The sequence below is a fragment of the Carassius auratus genome, chromosome 42 (assembly GCF_003368295.1).
Source record: "Carassius auratus strain Wakin chromosome 42, ASM336829v1, whole genome shotgun sequence".
In the NCBI taxonomy this organism is placed as follows: Eukaryota; Metazoa; Chordata; class Actinopteri; order Cypriniformes; family Cyprinidae; genus Carassius; species Carassius auratus.
In genome coordinates, this window is record NC_039284.1 from 16,818,243 (window position 1) to 16,836,055 (window position 17,813).

Consider the following 17,813-nt stretch of genomic DNA (forward strand, 5'->3'; position numbering starts at 1 on the left):
GATTAGTCCATGATTGACAGCGCAGAGAAAAGTAACAGGTACCACGTGAACAAAACCGCTCCGCGTGTTTCCTTGACTGCGGACGATACAATAATTAACCCATGTATAACCGTACTCAGAAACATCTACTACGGTTTAATTGAAAATACACAGTAAGGTCTAAAATATAATAGTTACTGTTTAGCCTCCCGGCCTTCATCCCAGCCCATTTTATGTAAAGTTACATGAATTTCCCTTCTATAAGTTTATGGCATTTTTCTGGGTGCATATTTAACATAAATTTTTATTTCAAAAATAAAAATTAAAAACTAGTAAGTGAGTGAATTAATTCATACAATTCTGTTCTATATATTTTAAAGTTTAAATGTATTCATTTTTGTCTGCAGTTGAGCAGTTCAACTTGTTTTAAGCATATGGATTTAATATAGCAATTCTCAATAAAAGCAGTGACATAAAAAAAAAGTAATGAGAAAATGTGTGTATACAACAACATATAACCAATTATATTAGGCTACTGGTTTAAAGAATACATATATATTTTTCTACATAATCCACAGGTTAGTTGATGATGGGATTTTTGTCTTTATCATTATTCACTGATTAAGTTGGGAGTCTGATAACTAGGTTTTTATCTTGGATGCTTTGATTGAACAGCAGATGTCCAGCAGTCCAACAGGCCCAGTGAAGCGATAACACTTTCAGCTTAACAATAACACAACATCAACTAACATGAGGAATTAAACAGAGTCAGTGTGAGATCACAGTGTTTTTTTCCAATCTAAAAAAAGTGTCAGTGAAAGTAGGTCTTCAGAATTTGTTTCACCCACCTCAGGGGGTCAACTAACTTTTATTTGAATGGCTTTGCTTTTTAAAACTTAAATTTTAATGCTATGTTTATTGCAGTTTAGATAACTGTTCATAAAACTACCACAGACATTAAACTAGAGCAAATATTTAGCTAATTTCTTTCTTGGTTAAATATTGCTTATGATGTGTTTCTTTCAATCACTCAACTGTGTCTCGGTTGTTTCTCACAGAAAGCTGTTTTATCTCACACAGAGACACGAAACTATCAGAGTCAACCCCAAATCCAGCATAGAGGGGTTCCGTGAATGTTGTGTTGAATGTGTTTAAGTGTGTGAGTGTGTGTGTGTCAGAGACACTGTAGAAGGAAAGCGCGCCGGCCGACCGGTCCAGATACACTCCTATTCTGTTAGAGAATAAAGGGACAGATATATATGTGACCTTATGACAGTGCCTGACAGATAAACTGTTATTAAAACATCTACGACTCCAGGACTTTTCATTGTATCCAAACCTTTTCTCCTTCCTTTCCTGCTGATTTCTTTATATGTCACTGATACATTAACCCCCAAGCCACTCCATTCAGCGTCCCAGTAACAGCGTCTAGTCAGACTCTCTCTACACAGAACCTGTTGACATTCAAATCTTTCTGGATGATCAGGATATGGCTGTTCTTCTGTCACACACGTCCTCTTTCTGCTCCTCTCAGACACAATGAGACCAGTGTGTGCTGTGTTTAAATCCAGTGTGAGATCACATGCGTCTGAACAAAGAATGGAGATTATAACATTTGGAAAACAGAAAAGAAATGGTTAGGGTGTATGTGTGTGAACTACATTTCTGTGGTCCGGTTATAATCTTGCACCGTCCTCCATGATCCAGACTATAAAAAGGTGTCACGCTCAATTTAAATAATGAAGAAAGTGAAATAGCTCACCTAAAAAAAAATAAAAAAATCTGCTCTCACAAAACTAAAAGAAAACCCCATACAGTGTCCTAATTAGACAATGCAAACCACCATGCATTCTGTATACAATGGTTAATGTCTATGTATATCTGTACCATGATATAAAAAAATATGAAAGTCATAAATATGGAATACGAAGGTACATTTTTTTTTTTTTTTTTGTAAACAGGATTCAATGATAAGCCACACCATTAAAACCACTGACAGATGAAGTAAATAACATTAATTATATTGTTACAATGGCACTGGTAAAGAAGTAGGACCTACAGTACACAGTATTATGCAAATAGTTTTATTGTTGTAGCTGATTCTTTACACTTTAACTGAAACTTAGTTTACACTCCATTTGTTTCCATAATTGATGCATTGTAGTCTGCCTGTCAAACACAATCACAAAAGAGGAGCTGCAAACAGCGAAGAAAGAAAGGGCTAAAGCAAAGACTGACAAAGAATGGCTGCTGGACTTAGTGCAATCCATATCGAAGCGTGGGGGCTCTTCTGTGCAGAGTGAGGAAAGGAAAAAGACAAGAAGGAAGACACTCAAATAAGACTGAAGCAAATTCTGAGAAATGGGGTTGTTGGATCTGCAAAACCAATGATCAATGAATTTTTTTTAACCCCACACACACACACACACACACAGATTAACACTCTGCTCTCTGCAATGAAGACAAATCTTGCCTTTCTTTGTGTGTTTCTGATTTGAGTAATGAAAGTTCTGAAAATGTGTAATGTACAAAAGTGAAGCTTTTATGAAAATACCTAAATACTCCATGCTGGTAGAAGGGATATTAATTGAGTTTTTAACTGATTCTGGGGCTGTGTTTATGCTACAGACTGGAGTGGGAGAAGCGCTGGTGTGAAGCATAGTGAGAGTCTAGGAGCATTTATTTCAGAGTGCAAGCATGAAATTGGGGTAGAGAGACTTGTGGTACCCATTTACCAAAATGCAGTAAAGTAAAATCATTGCATGCCTAATATTTGTGCTTCAGGCATTTGGCAGAAGTGCCATCCGAATTGTAGGCGGGGCATAAATATGAAGTGGGACTGATTAAAGGATGTGAACCAGTTGTAATCACCCCAAAATCTGATTACAAACCGTATCAGCATCAATATCCTCTAAAACCAGAGGCAATACTTGGTATAAAACCAGCGTTTGAGTCACTATTAAAGGAGGGAATAACAGTGCCATGCAATAATTCTCCAGTGTGCACCAATTTTTTCTGTGAAAAAGATAAGAGAAAAAGGTCAGCCCACAGAGTGGCGTTTTGTATAAGACTTGCAGGCAGTAAATGCAGCTGTCAGACAAAGGGCTCCATCAGTGCCAAATCTCTATACAATCTTGTCACAAATACCACAAGATGCAACATTATTTTCAGTGGTAGATCTGGCTAATGAATTTTTTAGCATGCCAGTGGATAAAAACAGTCAGTTTTGGTTTGCATTTAAAATTAATGGCAGAGAATATAAATTTACACATTTAAGCCAGGGGTATGGAGAATCAACGACTCCATACAACAAAACACTTTGACCTTTGACCCTGACAGCTGAAACTGCTTTGTTGGAATATGTGGATGAACTTTGCTTATGAGCTCTGAGTCCACGTGTGTAACTGATACTGTGACTCTACTGAGGCATTTGGCTCAGGAGGGCCATAAAGTCAGCATGGCGAAGCTGCAGCTTGCAAAGCAGCAGGTTACATTTCCGGGGCATGTAATAACACTCAATAGCAAATCTGAAAAAAAAAAATCTGAAAAAAAGTCAAAGCTATAAAAGATGTACCAAAACCACTCAAAAAACAAAACAAATTCTGTCATTTTTGTCAATGTGTTTATACTGTCGAACATTTACCGTATTCCAAATTATGCAATTCTTGAGCAGCCTCTGAGAGCCCTAACAATAGGGAAGGGGTTGACGTCAAAGAGAAAGTGAAAGTGACGTGACATTCAGCCAAGTATGGTGACCCATACTCAGAATTTGAGCTCTGCATTTAACCCATCCGAAATGCACACACACAGAGCAATTTTCTGTCTACTCAAAATTGAGTAGACAGAAAAGGCAGAGGAGGCATTTGTGAACATAAAATTTCACGTGTCTCTGGTGCCAACTTTGGGCCTGCTGGTACCAACTAAGCCTTTTGTTCAGATGGTAGATGAGAAAAATTGGTTTATGACTTCTGTGTCATTGTAACATCATGAAAGAGACAGATTAAGACCCGTGGCCTATTTTTCATCCAAAAAATGTCGCCGTCTGAGGGCGGTTGCAGCTGCTGAACAGGCCATAATGGTGTCTGGAGAATTTGTAGGTTACTCTTACCTGACATTGATGGTGTCACATGCAGTGTCTAAGATTTTGCAAGACCAGAAAACATCGCATTTATATCATGCTTGAAATGCCGAATATCACTGTTGAGTGATGCACAACCTTAACCGACAGAAGTGGATGAGGAGGAGCACAACTGTTGTTTAACCGCACTTGATCAGGTGTGTACTCCGAAATACTGCAGATGTAATTTTGACTGATGGTGTCTGGATGAGCTGTGATGGCAAGCCTTGTCTACCTCGATACTTTTTTCCTCATTATGCTAAGTCAATGCATGGGAAAGACCATGCATCGAATGATTACACAAATGAAAGAATTGTGGTTTCCAACATTTGCTGAAAATTTTCATAAAAGATTTGTCATTTATAACACTCATAATGTGTCAAAAGGGATAAAAATGTCCCAAGTATCCGAGCCAGCCCCGACAGGGATTTTTGAATATCTACAAATGTATTTTTTCGATCTGACCCCATGTGGAGGGAAGGAATATTGTTTGGTATTGGTTGATATGTGATGAAAATAGGTGGAAGCATTCCCAGCATCAAAACAGGATGCTGCATCAGTAGCAAAGGCTCTGTTTACTGAAATAGTCCCAAGATGGGGAATTCCTTGAAAAATCAGTTCAGACAATAGGACACAATTTTTTCAATGAGACAATAAAACAAGTGTGTCAGCTCTAGGGAATTGACATGAAGATGCATTTCAGTTACCACCCAGCTTCAAGCAGGGCAACTGAGAGACAGAACATAATAATAAAAAACTAATTGGCTAAATGTTGTGAGGAAACTGGACTCACATGAGTTAATGCGCTCCCGATTGTTCTCATGTATATGAGAATGAGAAAGCGATCTAGGGTCAACCTGGACCCATACAAAATTCTCTTTGGTAAACCACCATTTAAGGGTATGGAAGGAGGTAAACAACAGCTGCCATTGACAGAGGTGTGTGAGCATGACATGTTAAGTTACTGCTAAGAAATGTCTTCTCTGTTGTCTAATGTCTGTGTGCAGGTGATACACACGCGAAGAGATGTGTGTGTCTGCCTGGCAAAACAGAGGTCAGAGCTGAAAACAGGATGCTCTGACTGCAGGGTCAGAATCAACATGTAGAACGGAAAAGAGAACAACTGCACAGAAATCATCGACAGCGACAAACTTCACAAGTCCATTCAGCTGGCCGAGCGACACTTCATCTGCAGCAGTGTGTGTGTGTGGAGACAGAGCATATCATCATGTGCCAGAAAAAGGATGATCAGAATGTTGTTACCCAGCATTAATAAATGTAGGGACATCTAAGATGGCCTAAGAGGGAAACTAGAAAGAAAGGGAGTGTTAACATTTTACTAGGGGCTCTGGTATTTTTTTTTTTCACAAGTCAGTTAAAATGAGTAGAACAGACGGCTGTTCATACATAACTTTCAATATTTATTTCACGTCAACAGACAGCAAGAGTTTTATCCTGCACTTCTAAGTATTATCTCATGGAGTTGGAGCGAAGATTCGAGAAAAGGAAAAGACAATGCATAGGGTGGCCATATGTGCCATCCAAAACATAGACATAATTTAAGGCTATTGGTTTATATAATAAAACTAAATTTCACTGTGACCTCAGTAACCAGGGGGACAGGTAAGTTGATGGTCTATTTTTCACTTTATCTTTCTAAAATAATAAAGTAATAACCATAAAGTTTGGAGTCTGATAATCTAGTCTGTAGATAACTAGGTTTTGTCTCTGAGGCTCTGAGTGAACAGCAGATGTCCAGCAATCCAGCAGCTGCAGTGAAGAGAATGAGGTCAGCTTTACCATAACACTGAGAACACAACATGTGGAATTAAACCGAGCCAGTGTGAGATCACACGATGAACAAGAATGAGAGGGTCAGTCAAAGTTAATGTTGTTCATCCACCTTGGGGGACAAAAAAGTTTTGTTTAAATTGTCGAGCTTTTTAAAACTACATTTTTTATTCTACATGAATTGCATTTTAGAAAATTGTTCATTAAACTACTAAATACAATAACATAAAAAAAATAAAATGTATTTTAATTCCTGGTTGAAGCTTAGATTTAAAAGAACAACATTCACCATTTCCAACTCTAGTTGTGTAATCTAAAATGCAATTACTATCTGCATATTAAAGAGTATTTTATATCCCAACATAAAAAAATATTCTTTATGGAACACTTTTACATTGAGAAAGGGTTCTGAAAAACACTATTTGTTACATTACTCATTTATTCAAATATAATGCACATTGATGACAACAAAATACCACAGTGTTAAAAGTAATACAATGAAATGTAGACAGCAAAGTTTGACTTTTCTGAACTGAGATGGGGACTTTTTAATAATCCGTCAGGAATGAAACAAAATTACAGCTCTCTAAACACACAAACACAGTCTTTTGAAATGAAACATAATTCACGTAGAGGGAAACCCCTTTGCTTTGACAGTGTCAGTCATGTCTCTATGTCAATATTTAACACTTTTAATCATACTGGATTATCTGTGAATGTGAGATTTTCTCTGCATCATTAAATCCAACTCATATTGACGTGTCTCACAGCGCTCTGGCACACTCTGGAATAATTGTAAGCCTACCGGCTATAGAGAACTCTGTGGCACATTAGCTATTAAAACGGCTTCTTTAAACTAAAATATTTTTGTTATATTTGAAAGCATAAGCACAATAACATCACATATATACAAAAAAAGAATACAGTCACTTAAAATTACGCACAAGTTGGGTGTTTCAATGTAAACAAGAACCACAAAACGTAACTCCAGAAACAACACCATAATGGATATATTCTATGATGTTTTTGGCTTTATTACAGTCTATGTGTGTAGACTGAAAACATTCAGGCCAAAGGTCCAACTGATTGGAGTTCAACTGACAAAGTCTGTATCAACCTCCGTGCTTTAAATCATCTACCACTATTAATAAATGAATTCTGAATGTACCTCAGTATGAATGCAAACTATTATTATGATCTAAACTTCCACTTCAACATTGGGATTGTCTCTCTAAGCGCTGACAGAGTGATGTGCAATGAGACGCTCGCCTTGAGTCGTGTGGTCTTGGTCCATTTTTGACCCTGATGCCAGTGCCTCCTCTTCCAGCTGTTATGATATCCAATCACATCGATTAAAAAGAGGTGATGTTATAGTTTTTTTTTTTTTTTTTATCACTAATCACTTTTCATTACAGATTTACATCTTTCTGCTCCCTGACACTTAGAATTGGCTTTTATGAACTGATAAAATGTATATTCTGAATGCAATGCTAATTGCTTTGAATAAACCTATCTGCTCTATTATACCTTAAAGGAATAGTTCACCCAAAAATGAAAAACAAAAAAACACCATAAATTGCATCCAAGATGTGTATCTCCATTGGAATGGATTTGGAGAAATGTAGCATTGCATCACTTGCTCACCAATGGATGCTCTGCAGTGAATGGGTGCCGTCAGAATGAGAGTCCAAACATCTGATAAAAACATCACAAGAAGACACAAGTAATCCACACCACTCCAGTAAACATCCTGTAAAGCTGCATGAACTGCCATTAAGACAGTTTTAATTTTAAAACTGTTGCTTTTGAATAAAACATGAGTCCTTAATCCATAATATTACCTTTTCCAGAATCAACAAGTTTGAAAGTAAAAAAAAAAAACCTTAATGATAGATTTGTTTCTTACAAACAAGCAGCTTTTCACTTCACAAGATGTTAACTGATGAACTGGAGTGGTGTGGATTATTGTGATGTGTTTATCAGCTGTTTGGACTCACATTCTGATGGCACCCATTCACTGCAGAGGATACATTTGTGAGCAAGTGATGTGATGTAAAATGTTTCCAAATCTGTTCCCATGAAGAAACAAACTAATCTACACCTACATTTTAATTTTTAGGTGAACAGTTCCTTTAAATGCATGAATGTATATGTAAAGAGCTCAGAACCATGCCAAGTCATTTCCATAATCTGTTAGAAGTTCACAAAAATCCCTATGAACATTTTTATGGTTTTAAACAGCAGGTTCATTCAGCCGAGCTGTCTGCATGTATATTGAGAGATGTACCTGCTCTCTGATGTAGGTTTGAGCACAGGGTCCGATGCCTCTTAACTGGAGACCCACAATAAAGCACCACACAGACAGTCCAGCCTCCAGTGAGGTGAATGTAGCACAGGTGAACCACAGAGCAAGAGTTGTATCCTGGAGGAGAAACAGCAGTTCAGTCTTCACAAACAAGATGAAAGGTCATATTGGTTAACTTCTATATACTTGTTCAAAAACACCAGATGCATTTGTGTAGACTGACTCACGTAGATGCGAGTGGCATCAAAAGGACAGTTGACAATGACCGGAGAACGTGCATTCACAGGCACGTTAGTGGAATTACATCATTTCATGAGCGTGCTCCCATCGGCTGAAATGGTCATACTGATCGCCAAAACCAGCCCCACTAAACACGCCAGCGAGAGAAAGGCGTTCAGAAAGGAACTCACTAACAGACCGATGTGCTACAGGAAGCAGAAGAACAGAGCGGTGATAAAACGCTAGATTGAAAGAATGTGGTATTTTTGCATTGGTATACAGAACAATCATGCTGATAAGGTAGTATGACCATACATCCTCTTTTTTTTTGCCAGACATGGCCTGGTTGGGATCTGTAAATTGCCTAAAATGTCCAAGTTTTGGCTTTGTTGTCATACCTGCTGAAGTAGCTTGACCAATAGTGTGCACACACACACACACACACACACACACATATACCAGTATATAATGAATTAGGACTGTAGGGAGCACATCGATAAGAAAACAAAGCCAAAACCTGAACATTTTAGGTGATTCTGAAATGCCAGCCAGAACAGGGAAAAAAAGAGAACATTTATTAACCCTAGATAAATCCTACTTACCAGTTTCAAGTTGGTTATATTCCTTGACACCAAAATAGCAACAATTCCACTTGCAATGCTCTTGAGAAAAACATGTTAACATGATTAGGTGTGAGGACATTCAATGGCATTGTGGGAAAATTAAAACTACTCAGGAACCCTAAATAGTTTAATGTGTTAAATACATGAGTTAGTTTCTTCATTGAAATAGATTGGGAGAAATGTATATCCTCTGTCTGCAGTGAATGGGTGCCGTCAGAGTGAGAGTCCAAACAGCTGCTAAAAACATCACAATAATCCACACCACTCCAGTTCATCAGTTAATGTCATGTGAAGTGAAAAGCTGCATTTTTTTGTAATAAAAAAAATAAATCATTCAAGTCTTCCAAACATAATAATGCTTTCTCCAGAGAAAAAGATTGCCTTCAAGGGAAATATGCACAGTTCTCAAGCTAAAACAGTCCAAAACTGTGGACAATGTTGAAGACGGCACCCATTCACTGCAGAGGATCCATTAATGAGCATGTGACGTAATGCTAGATTTACATCCAGATCTACATCTTGGATGAGGTGAGGGTGTGTAAAATCTGCTGTTTTTAATTTTTGTGTGAAATATTCCTTTAAGTAAATATGCAGACTTAACTGGATGAAGCAACACACCCAAAGTAGTAGCAAATCCGATTTACGTTTACAGACATGTGAACAGATCCTTTCTGAATGAAAAATCTGGATATTACATGCATGAGTTGAATCAGCATCATTTAGGACCCACAAATGGGACATATACAGGGAATATGCAGAAGTGCAACCACTCACCAACAGTCCTGAGGTGACAGAGATGATGTTTGATACAGTATATTCTGTTGAGATCTCATTGCTGGGTTTGGATACGTGGCGTAACACACTGCCATGGACGATGGCACTCAGGATGAAATTAACATGACCAATGACAATGAGGGTCAGTCCTTTCTTCATCAGCCGCCCAGGGCCCTTCTGCTTATCTAGAATATAGTATACTTTCAAGCAGTGATTTAAAACAATTACACTGAAAAAATGTTATTGCATTAGAAGATAAATACTTCTAAAACTTTTCTCAGAACTAACTAAACGTTCATTAACTAGTTTTGCATTAAACTAGTGGCTGACACCAGTTATCTTTATTTATTTTGCAATGTATTGGCATTGCTTTTCTACAGTGAGGAAAATGTAAACATTACAGAAGACACGCACTTCACGAGAACAAATAACCGATTGTCAGAGGCTTGTTTTCCCTGGACAGCGGACACCGTTCTTTACCGCTTCTTCAGTTAAACTATAAACTCACCTGCAATAAAAATAAAGAAACGATCGTCTTACCGAAATCACACATATCTGTATCCGCGTATTTGAACCAAGTTGAGAAGGAAAAATGTGTAGATCAAACGCAGTGTCCTCCCTTCGTAGTCGATGACGTCACGCACGACTCACCTGTACAGCGAAAGTGGGAGGAGCCAGAATACAGACGTCACTCGATGCGAATGCAGAAAAGCTCTTATTTTGGAGCATATTATTATTATTATTTAGTCATTTATCAGACGATTTTATTCAAAGCAATCAATTACTAACTAAAAGCTAAAACTTTATAAATACTACCTATACAAATTCAAGTAAAGCAATTAGATAAAAATGACAAATGCATACAACAAAATTTAAAAACTTAACATTTAAATGAAAAATAAAGCTAAAAACAATAAAAAAGTATGTATATGTGTGTGTGTGTTGTATTGATGCATATTAATATACATTTTTATTAATAATCTATGAATAATCGTTTTCATAAAGTTGTCTTACATTTCGTTGCCCAGATTTTCCCTTTAATTCTCTCTAATTCTTAATTTTAATTTTTAAATTTGCAAAAATAATTTTGCTGGTTTATTGCATGATATATGCATCTAATAAAGTTTACTTTGTTTTGAAATAGTTAACATAGCCTAATACTATGATACTATATAAAAACTTATGTTTACTTTTTTTTGCATTGCATGCTGCCACTGTATTGGTCAAACTGGCATCTGGGAATACTCTAGCTTTCCCTTATGTTGTCCAGAAGGATTTTACAAGTGATGCATCTCACATGACCAAAGCAACGCTTTAATCCAAAACTAGATTCAGTTTCCTGACACTCTCGGTAGCTCTAAAAACTGTCTGGCATCTGTCTGTCCATGCTAACTATTCAAACTATGACAGCACTGTTCTACTGAGACGAATAAAACTGAATTCACTGGAATTCAGCCGCCAAATGATAAAAACAAAAAAAACAAAAAACAAGGTTTGCTTTCATTATTTTTATTTTTGCATTTGCACCACACGGACTGAAAACTGAATTGTGTAGATTTACATGGACCAAATGCTAGAGTACAAAGTCCTGTCATCTGAATACCACACCCCACAATATCAGCACGAAGCAAATATTAGAGTACCGAGGACAAAGCACAGGCACATCAGGTAAACAAGATGATAACAGAATACTGGAAAAGGAATAGGCTAAATTTACAGAACACATTGACATTTTATTGTCAGATAATATCATATATTGCATTAAATTGATCAACAAGTAAAATCAAACAACTTGGTCTTATTTTTGGTTAAGAAATAAGATGGAAACTAGCCTTTGTCATCTTGAAACCCCCACAAAAATGCCAATTTCTCATTTGTTTCTTTCCCAAAAATAAGTATATAAATATAAAACAATGTTGCCTATTAACAAAGTATAAGGAAACCTATAAACCCAGAGCCACAGCGACCCCTTGTGGCGTCCAGACGCATGCAGGGGTCATTCGAAGGTCACTGCTCTGCAGATGCTGCAAATCGTGTCTTAAATGTGTGCGTAAAGTGAGACAAACACACAAGCACAGTATAGAACGTCAAAATGGCATTTTTATTTGAACTGTACTGAATGCTAAATGTTCACCTCGGTACAATAAACAAATACTCACACTAAAAACCAAACCTACAGTTCCAGAACCAACCTGACTGGAGTTGGCCGAGGACCTCAGAATATTGCATATAAACAACACAATGAGCTCTGAACAGTGCGCTTCCACATAAAAAACCCAAAATGAAAGAAACAGGCAAGGGATCAGAGGAAAATAGGGTTACAAAAACATTAAACTAGACAATACAAATTTAATTTAACTGCCATACATTCAACAACAAAAACGCACTGGATGGCAGATCTATAAAAATACCTCGGGTAGGCTGATGGGAAGAAGCAAGTATTTAAACGGGGCTGCCGTGTGTTTTGGAGTAACCGTTAAATGTTCTTCCTGAGACAGGGGCGGTTTTTCACTCCAGTCCCTTTTCTGTGTGAGCTGCCATCTATTTTTTATTTATTTTTGAACGCAAACACTAAATCAAAATCATGTCCCTCACGGTGACATTCACTCGAATCCAAATGGCCATTTTTGAAAACGGACATCTTAAAACCCAGATGCAGTTTGTATTTCAAATCCTGAAAACTCATTTTGAATCGAAATCAATGGATATATCCGTAAAATAGTGTGCTCTTGGGTCTTAAAGAACAGTGGTTTCTGAGCTGGTGCTTGTTGAATTTGTGCAATTCTGTAAACAAGAAGTCAGCTATGCCAAATGTTGAAAAAAAGCTAAGAATTCATCTTCATTTTTGCTCAAGAACAGCCTTAACCTCTGTTCTCATAATAGATACACTGTATTTATATATTTTCTTTTTTCATTATCAAGCACTTTTAACACTAAAACAAAGACAAGCACTAATTTATTTTCTGGGTGTAAAGAAATAAACAAAATTGAAAGTGTTGAGAGATTTATGTAAATAAGGCGAGGAGGAAGAAGACAAGCACATGGCATGTGATAACGGTCATCGTTTTGAACTCTGTAAGTGGTGCACCAGGAAAGAGGTGTGGTTATTATGTCATGCCACGCCCCCTGATAAGAAAGCACCGCCCACCTGCTATAAAACAGGTGGAAATGATGTCCTCCCCTCACAAGAACAACAGAAATAACTTGGGTTAAAATGTGAATGAATGGAAAAACACTAAAACTGAAAACAGGATGGTAGAAAGATGTCCGTGGAGCATGTCTCTGTTGCAGCTAGTGGCAGCTGATTGCTTGATCACCCATTCACTGTCTCTTAGTCTCTTTGATTTGCAGTTTTGCTGAATGACTGTCGGTCAGTGGTCAGGTGGTTATGACTTGGCGAGGTGTTCTCTATGGTCATTGTGTTTGAGGAGCTGGGTGGGGGACGGGGCGAGGCTGGGCTGGGTGCCCGGAGGCAGGGGATGGGCCCCGGGCACCCCGCCGGGCATTATGCTCTCTATCTGTCCACCCATGCCACCAGGAGACAAACCCACCGCACCAGGAGGAAACCTGAGAAAATACAGAGAAAATCGCTTTATGCTCTGCCCTTTACCACATGATTACAGATGCAAAAGCTTTACTTTGGCTGAGAAAGTTTTTTAATTTATACTCTTGCAAATGTTTGGGCACATTTGATGGGAATGTTTCTCATGTTTCTTAAATTATTTGATCTCAAGACTTCAGCTTAAATGCTTTAAATTAATTCTGCAGACAAAAACAACTCATTACTATATACTCGAACATTCAACAGTTTGGGGTCAGTAAGATTTTAAAGAAATTAACACTATTCAGCAAGGATGCATTAAAAAGATCAAAAGCCATAGTAAATAATAATATAATGTTGCAAAAGATTTCCATTTCAAATAAATGCTGTAACTATCTATTCATTAAATAATCACGACTCTTACAAAAATATGAAGCAGCACAACTGTTTTCAGTTCAATGTTTCTTCAGCAGCAAATTATCATATTAGAATCATTTCTGAAGGATCATGTGACACTGAAGACTGTGGAGTAATGATGCTGAAAATCATTTAAAGATAATGTCAGGTTCTTGGTAAGGGAGGAACTCAGGTGCAGACAGGGATTCTCAAACAAAGGGTTTATTAAATACAAAAAGGGAAAACAAAAACCCACGAGGGGGAAAACAAGGGCTAGGGTAAGGACTAAATAACCAAACAAGACAGGGCTGACCAGATAAAGACACTAAACACTAACTATAAACAAACACTCACGGTATACAGGATACAATCACAGTCACAAGTGTGGAACACATCTGAGAAGCACATAAGCAACACAATGAACCGACGCAAGACAGAGCACACTAGGAGATCTAAATAGGGGGAACAATTAAGACATGACAGGTGACACAGATAGGGCAATCACGACACGACTAGGATAACAAGGGGGGCGGGGCAAGGGAACGAGACAACACAAGCACATGGCCCAAAGACAAGGCCATGCGCTTGTACACAAAACAAGGGTCTGTCATGATCCTGCCTCAAGACTAGGAAAAATCAAGGACACGAGGGCAGGATCATGACAGATAATTTCAAATGTTTTTATTTTATATTATAATAATATTTCAAAATATTACAGTATACTATATTTTCATAAAAAATGTTTATCAAATAAATGCATTCTTTGCCAACAGAAGTAAGAAATGTATCCATTTTATTGATCTTAAAAGGCATATATTTAAATCAAAGAATTCTACATTTAATATGGTTTAAAAACATCATAAAAATTAGATGAAAAAAAGTCTATAAAGAAATAAAAAAAATTAAATAATGCACGTTAAAGATTACATCAAGAAATCAACATATCAATGTAGAAACTGATTAAATATACAACAATTTAGATATTTATTAATGGATAACAGTCATTACATTTACATTATCATGTTTTCCTTTGTGATTTCATGTGATTCATCAGGTACAAATACTGAATTCCAAAATAATTTTTCTCAAATTCTCAAATAAAAGTAGCACAAATGGACCCTCGTACAAAAAAAAGTCTTATTGAACAAATCAGATGCACGAACAACACAGCTAAATAAATGAAGTAAATATTACAGATTAAAAAAAATAGTAGAACTAATGAGAAAACAATTAGCAGGCATCGCATGATATTTGAATGTCCTATGAGAATGAGAAATGTAAAAATAATAGAGACGAATCAAAATTAGTATATTGTTAGTGTTAAGACATCATTGTTTTGTTGTGTCATTTAGAGATATTTGGACTGCGTCTTGAGCTCGTTGTTTCAGTACGCTGGAAGTAGTTACCTGTCATTGTTTAGGTATACATTTTGTCTTGCAGGCCGCCAGGAGAAACGGCTGGTAGCGGCTGGGCCACTCTGCTGAGCGAGAGAAGCAATCAGACTGGTTGGTTGGTGTGTGTGTATGTCTGTGTGTGTGTATGTGTGGGTTGGAGAGTTAAATGCATAAGAATGAGGTATAAGTTAAGTGAAATGTTCAGAAGGGTCATAGGGGGATAAATCTAGAGGTGATGCTGTTGATGTTAATTTATGTGTTCCACAGGGACAGACGGCGGTCTCGTTTGAGTCTATTTGCATATGGTGATCTGGAGGAATAACACTCACTACACAGGGATGAACGAATGAAGCACATCTGCACATCTGCTGTACTGCTTGACTACTCTTACAATAGAAATCAGGAATTTGTTGAGTTTTCATTTCACAGTGAGGAAGGAGTAATCTTGAGTCCAGTGGGGAAAAGAGCAGGGATTGGACAGAATTTAATGAATCCGGTTTTGATTCAGATTTAATTTCTTTATCAACAATTTTATTGATTTCGTCCTTTTGTGGCAGTTATTCACATTTTCTATTAATATTTATTAACATTACTATTTCAGTAACAAACATTTAGATTTTTTCATATTTATTATTAATTAACAAATAATATTTATTATACCATTTATTAAGATATTACTATTTACTATTGTGCAATTTATTTATTTATTTTTCTGAATGTATGTCACTAGAAAAAAAGTTCTTCTTGTTTTTAAGATCTGTTATTTTATTGTTATTTTAGATTTATATTGACAACACACACACAAAAAAAAAATAATTATCATAATTTGCCAGTGTGGTTGGTAAAATAAACATAATACGAAATATATTCTTTCTAAATTAATAACACATGCAGTTTTACTTTTAAGTATATTTATAGTTTAGGAATAAAAACTATAAATATACTTAGTCTATTCTAGACTTAGTCTATTCTATTCTAAAATCTATTTAGTCATAGATTTTTTTATTTTTGCAAATTGCATTTTTAAATTGTATACCACCCTGGAATAGGTATAAATAATATATTAAATAAATAATATTTAATTTATAATTTACAAATTCAAAAATAAAAATAAAATGTATTACAATTAATTCAAAATATTCATTATAATTAAAAATAAATTAATAAAATTATTTAACCAGTTCTTAATCCAAGAAAAGAGGGTGTTTGAGATGGTAAAAAACTCAAGGATGGACAGTATGATAAAATTACTGAAGTATGAAAAAATAAATGGCATGTTTAAAATCTCTTTTGTCACCTGTAGGCTCCGCCGTTGAGCTCCGGATGTACCTGCTGCTCCATCACCCCCCACGGCGCCGTAGTCACAAAAAACTCTTTGTTGACGCAGTTTCGGAGACTATCCGGAATACGACCTGAAACCCAGAACAAAACCGAGACATGCTGACTGATGAACAATAGGACGGATCTAGATTTACATTCCCTGAAGGAAATACAAATGTTTGCTAGGCAGCGAAAGATTAACTTTTGAGGTAAAAAAGAAAGTTGAAAAAGTTTTGCGATAGAGATAGAAGTGAGAGAGAAAGAAAAAAATCTTCCCCCTTCAGTTCAGATGGAGTAAACCATAATAAAGCATTGATAATCATAATGTTGTATGGTGATATCCTCGTGAGATGTGGTAACATTTTGAAGTCAGTGGGAGATTTTGTACCGGTGATGGCCCTGCGGATCTCAGTGGCCGCTGCCTCTCTCATCTCTAGTGAGGCCTGCTCACTGTACCACGCCGTGTGAGGGGTGCAGATCAGATTGGGCGCATCCTTCAGAGGACCCTGAGAAAAACTGAGAGAAAGACACATCTCACTTTGCACACTAGATCTCATTTTTACTACTTCACTGATCATGCACATACACTACCGTCAACTATTTTCTATATGAATATGTTGTCAAATTTAATTTATTCCTGTGATGCAAAGCTAGGATGCACACATCCTAATGTTGCATGTTATATAGAAATAAAAGCATGCAAATTTAGGTGCAGCTGAAGAAATGTTGGGAGTTGCATTCAATTTTCTTAAGGCAAAGTAACACAGAGATTATATTACAATTAGTATGTCATTACAAATGGTACCTGAAGGGTTCAGACTCGTGGACGTCCAGGGCGGCCCCCCGTATCCTGCCCTCTTTGAGAGCCTGAGCCAGGGCTTTTTCATCCACCAGACCCCCTCGTGCTGTGTTGACTAGAAATGCTCCCTGTCGCATCTAACCAAACATCATACATGATGTTTACACAACAGCCACTAGATGGAGCTTGCGATAGCAGGAATGGGTTTGTGGGTAATGTACCTGCTTGATGGTGAAGTCGTTGATGAGGTGGTGATTGTGTTCGTTTAGGTTGCAGTGGAGAGACACACAGTCGCTCTGGTACAGGAGGTCCTGCAAGGTGTAAACTCTCTGGACACCCAGTGATCGTTCTAGACCGTCTTGCAGGTACGGGTCATAAAAGATCACATTGAAGCCAAATGCTTTCGCTCGAACAGCCACTGCCTGTCCCGATCGGCCTAGGAAAGAGAGAAGTGACTTTACAATGACACATAACTTGTTTTTTTTTGTCGTTATTAGAGCTTGGAAAAACTGTCATCACTGACTTTAATTATATGAAAACTATTTCACATGAGTG

At 37.0% G+C, this 17,813-nt stretch overlaps 1 protein-coding gene and 1 pseudogene across 7 annotated transcripts in view; both read right to left on the minus strand.

Annotated features, from left to right (window-relative positions):
* Positions 1-6,334: 6,334 nt before the first annotated feature.
* Positions 6,335-10,463, minus strand: LOC113060893 (keratinocyte-associated protein 3-like; annotated as a pseudogene).
* Positions 10,464-11,890: 1,427 nt separating this feature from the next.
* LOC113060894 (C-terminal-binding protein 2-like) overlaps positions 11,891-17,813 on the minus strand; it is a 41,176-nt gene continuing 35,253 nt past the window's right edge. For 4 of the 7 annotated variants that reach the window (XM_026230149.1, XM_026230150.1, XM_026230146.1 and 1 more), the window contains 5 exons: positions 17,480-17,694; positions 17,265-17,395; positions 16,848-16,975; positions 16,437-16,551; positions 13,195-13,375 (listed from right to left, as the gene is read on the minus strand). In XM_026230149.1, the coding sequence (XP_026085934.1) occupies positions 13,195-13,375; positions 16,437-16,551; positions 16,848-16,975; positions 17,265-17,395; positions 17,480-17,694 (770 nt within the window). Of the gene's footprint in view, positions 13,376-15,151; positions 15,226-16,436; positions 16,552-16,847; positions 16,976-17,264; positions 17,396-17,479; positions 17,695-17,813 lie in introns of all 7 variants that reach the window. The other 3 variants (XM_026230147.1, XM_026230148.1, XM_026230145.1) reach the window with 3 other exon arrangements.